Raw genomic sequence first — 10,425 nt, 5'->3', positions numbered from 1 at the left:
TTTCGAAGGCATTTGGCCTCATTAATGAACTTATCAGAGAGAAGGTGAAGCTTTGGGTTGACGTCGAGAATGTTGCGTAAAACGACGTGAAGCCAAGTTACGCACGGTCCCCTTGGTATCAGAGGCACATAAGTGCCTATGTGGTGCACTGGAAATAAACTTGTCCAAAAGACATGTAAACTGCAAGCAAACTACAAGGTTAACTGCGACACAAGCAAACCTAAATTTATAACAAGCAAAGGGCAGTCTTCACAGAAAGCAAATCACATGAGAAATCTAGAATGGCATGAGCAATCTTCTAGATACTTTTCTTGGCCGGGACCACCTGCTTCAGTAGTCGTAGTCGCCACAGGACCTAGCGCGCTTCCTGGTCTGCTCCTTGTCGAGTTTTGCCTGGCGGAGCCCTTCCTGGATGATGGTGAGGCGACTCCATATCTCGTACGCAGCGTAAGCGTCCTTTGCCGCGTACTCGATGTGCCTCATGGACAGAGGCATGCACGCCCAGCGGCTGCGTTCTGCGTTGGTGAGCTCTACGTCATGGACAAGGATGCCTGAGACGTCCCCAAGGGAGTCCAGAGGCTTGGTAGCTGTAGGCACCCTCCATTCCTTCTGGATGTCGACGAAGTGGGCGATCTCCAGTCCGACGCGGCTGAGCATCTCTATGTCGCCGTCGACGGAGAAGCCAACAAACGTGTACCTGGGGTCGGCGAGGAAGTTGTCGAACTTGGTGCAGTTCTTGTCGGCCGCACTCAGTTGGAAGAGCAGCAACGGATGATCCTTGCCGACGGAGAGCTGGACGAGGGCAAGTTTCTGATGTTCTCCATGGTCGTTGGTGTACTTCACATCAACTCCGACGATCTTGTGGCGCTTGAACTGGAGGTGTCGCTCGTACTGCTCGATGGTGGTCGCCGCCTTGTGCAAGTCGTTGGTGTGGATCACGTGCAACTTGGTGTTGCCGTGGGCCTGCACCTCCATGAATTCCCTGGTGAATCCCATGGCCTGGAGCAGTTCATCCTCCTGCAACCTGGTATTTCGTGGGGAACAATGAGTGGGAACGCAATGGCGATTTCTGTTGTTTGTGTGTGAGAAGGCCGCGGCGGAAGTCTAAATTTAAGGGCGGGGAAGCGGCAAAAGGAGTGCACGATCTCACTGTCGATGCGGTTGTGCACATCGTGGGTTCTGGATCGTGGTTTCGTCTCCCTGTCGATGCGGTTGTGCACATCCTGGGTTTTTGATCGTGATTTTTCTTAAAAAGAAAATAAAACAAATTCAGCAGTTATGTTTTTAACAGCTCCAACAACTCGGGGAGAAGATCATTGTCTTTCGTTGTTTGCTGTCAAATGTCAATTTTTACAATTTATCTCGTGAGGCATGCAGGGGCAGTATGTAGAGGCATGCGTCTCTAACCAAGAGAAGCATGCTTGAAGTGGCTATGTAGAGACACACGGGCGTTATACATTCACTGGGAGTGGCAATTATTTTCAGTGATACATTCGCTGGGAGGAGCAGTGCTGTGTTTTTCAGAGGCACTGTTGTGTGTCCGTGTTGCAACTGACGCTACGAGATGGACAGAAAGAACGAGAAGCAACGAGAGGCGTGGACATGCAGCTGCGAGAAGAACTTATACAACTAGAGGTGCAACGAGAGTCACCGATACGATGCTACGTGAGGCACGGACATGAAGCTACGTGATTGCACGTACATCAATTTGTTCTGTCGTGCTACGCGAGGCACGGGCACAAACATATAGCCGTGCACTCAGCTACATGCGCAAAAGCCACAGATGTGTTTCTGAGAAGCACCAGTCTCAATGGTTTTACCGCAACATGGGATTCGACATTTATCCAGGGCATTCCGGGTTTTACAAGTGTAGGAAGAATCGTCTTACACTTATATGTTCTGTGGCAGAGGCACGGCTATTACTTCTGTGACGAAGGAATGAGCGTCGAATGTACGTAACATGAGGATTGACAATAGGCGTCCGTTACTGTTTTTCCAGAATGTTTTTCAATTAACTGTGAGAGGCATGAATGTGCCGACGGAACAGGCACAGTCATGTCTGAAATAGTTGCAAGGTGGTCCCTAAGGTGTCCTGAATGTATCACCTATACGCTTCACTGTTACAAGCACGGTCGTTATTCTTGTCGAGGCACGGCCTTGAGAGACATGAATGTGCAGACGCAACAGTCACGGTCATGTCTGAAATAGTTGCAAGGACGAGATGGGCAGAAACAACGAGAATCAACGAGGCACGTGGGCATGTAACTGCGAGATGCACTTATACAGCAAGAAGCACAGGTACGATGCTATGTGAGGCACGGACATGAAGCTATGTGATTGCACGTACGTCAATCCGTGCCCGTGTTCTGTCAAATGTTTTAAGTGACACTTTGTAAAGGCATGGATGTTTAAGGTGACAGAGCCATAGGGGAAGGCACTAGTTTTTTAGGAGAAGTGCTGTGCGGTAGACAGAGGTGTATGTTTGAGCTCATCGCAAGAAACTACTTGGCATCACGCTATTTTGCGGAGCACCATAGTGAAAATTATGTATACTACTGACGTGGGGAGCTAGCAATGTCACTAAACTATTCAGAAACATACTTCACCACAGCCATTCATCCTCCATTATTAGTCAGCGAATCCTTTTATTATTATCAGAGATAAATAAAGTAACCCACGTAAGTGTTTCACCTTCTTTGACCGGGAATTTTCACCACCGTCCTCTTGGACATAATTATATGCTCAGTTACATACCATGACATGACTAGATAACAAAACTGGTGTGTACAACCTGTTCAAAAACCAGACATAAATTACTGAACTGTGATATAGGAAGTATAGCCACCGGCAACGCTCTATCAGGAAAGGTCGTTGATTATCATCCACAGCAGCTTCATGTTTCCCAAAGTTGGCCACCGCTTTTCAATTGTGACAAGGACAATTGAACCAACCCTTAGCTGAGCTTCCCAGGCAAAATCTGAAAAACCGGTCACCTCCATTCTGCCGTTGGTTCGTATGGAGTACGTTGTGCTCATGTCTATTGCATCATACACCTCTGTTAGGCTGATTCCACCATTTTGAGGTAGATATCCTAGGTTCATCTTTAGAAGCCTCACAATGGCAGACGAGATTCTCTGCAGATTGTACCGATATTACTAGATAAAATCAATGTACAAGGACATAAAACATCGAAAACAGCAAACAAGACCATGGCAGTGGATCAAAACAAATATTCAATGACTAACCAGACGACCATTTATGACATTGGTGACGTTTAGACGCTGAACAAAGGGTATTGTGGGGGAAGTCGTCAGACTCAAACACATAGTATATCATCTGTCCAAATTTTCTGTATGAGAGGTTTACGCCTCGACCAAACACTGTTTTCCCAATGTACTCCCTCTTCAAATCATTTAGAAAATCAAGAGCTGCATGGAAAAAAAATAACTCATTTTCAAACGAATTTGTTTAAACAAATGAACTCGCTATTAAAGTTTAAAAGGGATGGTTAAATTCAATGCATGTGATCAAGTTGGGATGATAATCAACAGAATTGCATAAAATGTTTTGAAAATAACTTCGACTGTAAGTATGACATTCATTTAGTGGACAGAGGTAGGAGCACCAAAGTATGCTGATAAACGTAGTTGATAAAATAGGATGGAAGTTGGTGCACTAACCTAGTGATGGTTTGGGAAGGGGCATGTGACCTCCTCGAGAATCACTGAGTCTCAGATCTATCTCAATGGACAGACTCCCAGTATCCAGGTTTATGATGATTAGATCTCGATAACGAAGATCGTAGTCACTAATTAACTTTTCCCAGCCAGGTCAATGAATTTTAGACCGGTTAGGTTCATCGGTGATGCATATCTCATATGACAGATCCTCGTTGGTGATCAGTACTGGATTCCTTTGTTTTCCTTCTTCTTGAAATGCTTCCTCTTTCCACTGATAGATTGAAGAAGTGACTTGCTGCCTGCAATAGCATGGCACATACTGCGCAAGAAAAAAAATCTTCAGACCGGCAAGAAGGAATCCTTGAATACCGACATGTATAACCAAGACAGATAGCGCTTATCATATATGTACCAATTGTTTTCAACAGGTTGCTATTTGATAAAACAAGGTACATCAAAAATTGAAAACATATCGTTAAATGCTTAAATGTAGGCATTCCATTCCAACAATATGGTAGAAACTTTTATTTCCTCCATCAGAAAGATATAGTAGTTGGTACTAACTGATGGGCAGCATGGGGTGCCAAACATTTCTCCTTACTAGGCATGTCTTGAAGTATCGAGGAAGATCCACTGTTATCGCGCTGTGAAGAACGCCTGACTCCAGTCCAGGGCAAACAAAGTTGGTACGTATATCACAGCACATGGTTTCCCATGTAATACGTTGCAAAACAACGTTTACATGAAATTATTAACACAAGGAAAATTATATTATCTTGAAAAACTATTCGGCTAAACCGGCATTCTACATAAATAGTCGTTCACAAACAATTTCCTAAAAAGACATGTGCACAACTTTTGATTAGAAGGTGAACAGTACATATGGGATATGTAATAACAAAGGAAATATGAATTTAATTAAATCAGTATTTTATTTTCCAAAAATGGTTGCTTAATTCATCACAATTCTGTATTGACTATTTTTAGAGCAGTTCACAATCTTGGTTGTCAATGTCAATCAGTGAAAGGATTTGTGCTGCTTGGTTTTAAAAGCAGCTTTAGCAAATGTATATTTCAAGACAAGACAAGCAAAAAGGAGAAACAATAGTCTATCATCAGGCAGCTCAAAGGAGTGTTTGTAACATTAAAATTATATGTAAATTCGTCAGAGCTGCACCCAGCAACAACGTCATCCGCAACCATACGCCAACGTCGCCGACGCCAACCACCGGAACATGTGTGGCTAGGTGGTATTTGAAACAGGTGATCCATCAATGTTAACCTTGCCTCCAACGAACAGGACCCCAAACGCTATCCTCAAGCACAGACACCGACTCCCAGTCAACAGCACCCCAAACGCTGACCTCCAGCACCCTGTGGCCGGTTAAGCAATAGAGCTCAACGTCTGGCCACTCCCTTGGACTTCCGGCCACCGCCGTTGTTTGCAAGACCTAACGGGCTTCAATTGAAACTACCAACCTCCCTCGGCGAAGTTCATCGCTCACCTGGGACTTGGACGCCGCAGGTAGCTGCAGCTCGTAGCGTTCTCAAGCACAAACGCCACTCCCAATCAACTCCACCCCTAAGAGGCACGGGTCGTGTACAGGTTCGGCTTCGTACTGCACGGATTTGGTTTAGATCACAACGAATTTCCAGGAAATTCCTAGCATAACAGCGTAGATGCGTCGCTTTGAAACACGAAGAGACGAAACCAACAGAGAGGAAAATGGATCGTAGCGAAAAATTCATATAGAAATTAAGAGAAAATGGACTAACCCTAGATCTAGAGGGAGAATCGAGAGAGAAGAGACGATGAACTCTACAGCGGGTGAGTGGGAGGGGGCGGTCTGGGTTGGCACAAAACAGAACAGACAGTTATAATACGCGCCTGTTCACTGACATGGGGCTACTGTACAGCAGCAAAGACAAGACTATTGGCTTATTAGGAGCATAGAGGCACGCACTGACGGCCCCAACACGCACGGACTTACATGCACATAAGGCACGGCTTTGTTTCTGTTTTCCAAATTTTCTCAGTGACGCGTTCATTGAGACAGGTTGTGCACGTCCATGACACACGACCATGCTTCTGTTTTCCGAAGTATTTTTCCCTAGCACGGTCTCTCGGAGGGACAGGGACGTGAAGCCACAATGCGCATCGTCCTGTAAGGATAAGAATGAGACGCACGGAAAGGCCTCTGTATTCTAAATGTTCTCGGTGACGTGTTCATTGACAGACGCGCAGTCATTAAGCAGTTGGCGCACGGTTGTACGTGTGCACGACGCATGAACGTCTTTTGTGTTCTCCTAGTTGTTTTCGCATGACACGGCCACTCTGCTAGATAGGGGAGTGAAGCCACGGTGTGCACAGTTCTCCAAGGAGAAAATGCACCGAAGTGCCTCTATTTTCGTAACATGTTAAGTTGCTTGTTCACTCAGCTAGGCACGGGTGTACGTTTAAATGACGCAAGACCGTGCTACTGTTTTCCGAATTGTTCATTTCTGACACGGTCTCTCGGAGGGACACGGTGTCTGCAATTAAAAGGGGCACGTAATCTTTCGCTTTGACGAATTCTTCGGATGCATGAGTTTTGTTCAATATGATAATGAGAATGGAAACCCAGCATCTAAAAAGTGATTGGAGGTTCGTTGCTGACCTTAAGTCATTATCACAGCATTCCAAATGTTTTCAGTGATGCGTTCACACAGACGTATGATTTTCACAACCTCTTGATGCACGTTCGTTTCCTGTGGGGTGCACGGACGTCCTTCGGAGAGGCGCGGTTGCAGCAGTTGCAGGTTTGCAGTGGACGCATGTTGCTTTTAAAAGACAGAATTTCATGCCAAGCAACTGAGATAAACAAGAGGATACTAGTTTGATTTTTGAGCATCTGTGTGAGCTGATTTCTTTTATCATTGGGTCCAGAAACATATGATCGATATTGAAAACAGAAAGCATGTACGTAATTGATATCATAAACGTTCATATCCCTAATTTTAAAAATATGAGCTTACTGCCTCAAGAAAAAAAAACTTACAGACGGTACGGTGCAAAACGAGTGAGAATTGTTTGACCATGTTTACACAATGCACTCATTCAATATAGCAAGTACATCTCTCCAGACCTGTTTTCAGCATCCACAGTTGAATGGATCTGGCAAATCCAGATATTCAGCACCTGTGTTTTTTAAATCCATGTGCATATGCTTGCAAGTTGTTGTTAATTTAAGCTTGGCACAATTAGAAGCCCTTTTGTCCATCTGCAGTACCTCTTCTTGCCGTTTGTAAAATTCATGAGTGAAATCTCTGCGCAGGCCAAACTTAAGCCTGATTGACAGTAGCATCCTAGCATTGAGAATAAAGAATGTCACAAATTCAGTGTTTGCATATGTGACTTCATAGTCTTTCAGCGTTAATGTCCTCAAACAAATGTCATGATTATTGAGAAACACCCGCTGCTTTTGGCGCCATTCATTTGTTATACCTCTTTGATCCCATCCTCCCCCCTAAACACACATGAAGAGCAAACTGAGCAGTTAGTGCCAGTATATTATGTATATTGTGCGTGGGCTTTCAACGTGTGTGAAATCATCACCTCAATAATCTCAAATCTTTGAAAGCATCACCTAAGGTTTCACACTTATAACTAAGCCAAGGTCGTAAAAAAGGAATCGAGAGCTCAAACTTTTCTCTCTCTAGGCCGGATAAAACAGTAGGCACTCAGATGGTCTTTTCACGAGATTTCTTTTATGAGAAATTCAAGGTAGCAACGTGTATGCATGTGATTTTGCCTATATAGAAAGAGCACACACATGCACTCAGAAATCTTACACATCATGCCGACATCATCATATTAATTGCTAAATGGGCATTTGAGAAAATGTTATACGACCTCCGTCCTGGTTTATTAGCCCGCTTCGTATTTTGTGCCAAACTTTAACCTTAGATTTAACTAATAAAATGTTGGTGCATGTTATAAAAAATAATATCATTGGAAACTATGTTCAAATACGAATGCAAGCATTGAAAGCATCACAGCAAGTCAACAATCCCATCCAGATTAAAGCATGTCTGTGAGATAAACAAGGTCTTGACAGAATCCAGCACCGCGTGTAGGCTACTTATGCAGAGACCCTTCATTGAGCACATAACGTGATATTATTAGCTCGTGGATGTGAATCTCAAGTGCTTTTGAATAACGCAGGTCAAAGTAGCATGCAGAGGCAGTACCTGAATAACTGTAGACCCAATGACGATATTTGTTTCGTTGGGTAATTCAGAAATTTTTCCCAGTGTGTTCAACACAGGCGCGGACAAAACTGTTATTTGTAGTTGTGCATCTACAGAATCATGTAGCAGTCTCCGGAGGGAAGGGGCATCCTCAATGATCAGTTTTCCTCTGTCGGAACGAATGCCAATGCTTACAAGCCTAGCTGAGTTTATTCGTAGACAGCAGACTTTCTTATTGCAAACAAGCAGCAGGCACTGCAGGGCAGGGCAACCGTGGTGGATGAACTTCCGCAAGGAGACATCCGATATATAAACCTCCACCAGCGCAAGTCTCCTGAGTAGTGGGAGGCAAAGCATTTCTACTAGATTGTCTTCTAGTTTGCACATGGCGAAGGTGACGGTGTGGAGAGACGAGCGAAATCTAGAGATGGATGCCGGTGGCGACGACGTAGAAGAAGGGATTCTGCGTGCTCGCCTGGGCCCTGGGTAGAAGAAATTTGGGAATATATGATAGAACTCTAAAACCTGGAGTTGGTCCAGATTCCGAGACAGGAACAACTCATCAACACCACAAGGTTGGCACTGGAGGTAGCTTGTCGGGATGCAGAGGCGGCGAATCAGGCCCTCGTGATCGAAGAGGATAGATACAGGAAGACTGAAGCCATCGGCGACAGATTCTCCGCGGCAGTTGCAACTAAGATGTCGGCATTGAGTTCTGATGTATGTTTCCTGGATGATTTGCTTGCCCGGGAGAACGCGGATGATTGGGCAACAGATTTTTTCCAGAGATCTGGTAGAACGAGTATCAAGGATCACACGAAAGTCGAGATCGAGTGGTGCGGTGCGCCATATGCGGCGCCACCGAGATGCGAGCACTTGTGTGCGCATGCCTTCCTTTATGGGCAGACGAGAGATGATCTCGCCGAGGATGGCGTCCGGGAGATCGCTGATGCGGTCCGGACCAGACTCAACATGGTTCTCAGATCCAGTGGGCGGGCCACAGCCGCTCCTCTTAACGAGCTTAGAGGGCACGGGTATAGCCGCAAACCTCGTCTTCTTGTTGCTAGAGGCACGCTTCTTCATCTCCATTGCCGAGCTCGTGCCGCCTCCGTTGCAGCTCTCTGTGCGGTGGATCTGGGAAGAGGGTTAGGGTTTTACGATCCACAAAGACGACAATATATATACGTACCTAATCTAGAAGATTTTGACAGACGTGGTGGAATAGTCACGGCGTCGACAGACGTGGGTCTTCATGAGGCACGGGTATCAATATACGTACCTAATCTAGAAGATTTCAACAGACATGGTGGAATAGTCACGGCATCGACAGACGTGCGTCTTCACGAGGCATGGGTATCAATTGTCCAGATACACAGAAGTTTGGTGGGAGAGGCATGTGTTCGAATACTCAGTTAGAGACGCACAGTTATGCGGTCTGTAGAGACACGGGGGTGTGGCGCCATGACACGGGGGCAAGTGTCATGTGAGGCACGTGCGTGTAGGCGGTGGAGGCACCTAATTGAAGTCTATACAAGCACGGACCTCGTTGAAGCCTCCACAGAGCCAGCTATCAACTCCCTGGATGCACAAAAGTGTGGTGGCAGAGGCATGGCTGCGAACACTCAGTTGAAAAGACACGTTTGTGAAGTCTCTGGATCCACGGGAGTGTGTCTCCAGGGGAGCGTAAAAGCCACGGCTCATGGCACGTGAGGCACAAGGGTGCAGGCCCCAGAGGCACCAAAGTCTATCCTCTACAGGCACGTACGATTGTCAACCCTCTGAATGCACAAAATTACGGTGGCAGAGGCATGGATCCGAATACTCAGCTATGGAGGCACGGGTGTGTACTCTCTGCAACCACAAGGGTCACGGCAAGTTTCATGTGAGGCACGTGTATTAAAACATCGGAGGCACGGAAATGAAGCCTCTTAGGCACGAGTGTCAACCCAATGGATGCACAAAAGTGTGGTGGGAGAGGCATGGGTGAGAATGCTCTGCTGGAGAGACACCGTTGTGAGCTCTCGGACCTGCGGGCGTCTGGTTCAACGGGAACCTAACAGTCACGGCTTATGTCATGTCAGGGACGTAGATGCAGGCGCCGGAGGCACTATTGGGGAGCCACTACACGCATCGGCTTGGCGTTTCTCCAGGCCTGGCTCGACATAAACCCTATCTGGGTGCAGAAAAGTGTGCGCAGAAGGCGCCGAAGTAAGGCCTCTACATGCACGTGTACCAACCTTCTTGATACTCAGTTAGCAAAGCACGATTGCGAAGTTTCTAGACAAAGTCTAACCTTAAGACGAAGAACAGCCATCATGTCACGAGACACACGGTTTTATTGGCCTATGAATCACGGACTTGCTTCGGTATTGGAAAGGTTCCCACTGACGAGTTCATTATCAGTGGGAACACGGTACTATACTAACAAAGAGTCAGTGTCGTGACGGTAAAATACTCAGAATCTTTCCACTGAAACATTCAATGTGCCTGAAGGCACGGACGTCCCGTAACACGG

General features: G+C 46.0%; 1 protein-coding gene across 1 annotated transcript; it reads right to left on the bottom strand.

The window, feature by feature from the left end:
* Positions 1-330: 330 nt before the first annotated feature.
* Positions 331-996, bottom strand: LOC141031800 (uncharacterized). Its single transcript, XM_073506225.1, has one exon. It carries the CDS (start codon positions 994-996, stop codon positions 331-333), a length of 666 nt encoding a protein of 221 aa, XP_073362326.1.
* Positions 997-10,425: the final 9,429 nt, after the last annotated feature.

Source organism: Aegilops tauschii, chromosome 1 (genome assembly GCF_002575655.3).
Source record: "Aegilops tauschii subsp. strangulata cultivar AL8/78 chromosome 1, Aet v6.0, whole genome shotgun sequence".
Taxonomy (NCBI): Eukaryota; Viridiplantae; Streptophyta; class Magnoliopsida; order Poales; family Poaceae; genus Aegilops; species Aegilops tauschii.
This window is presented reverse-complemented; position numbering and strand designations above follow the sequence as displayed.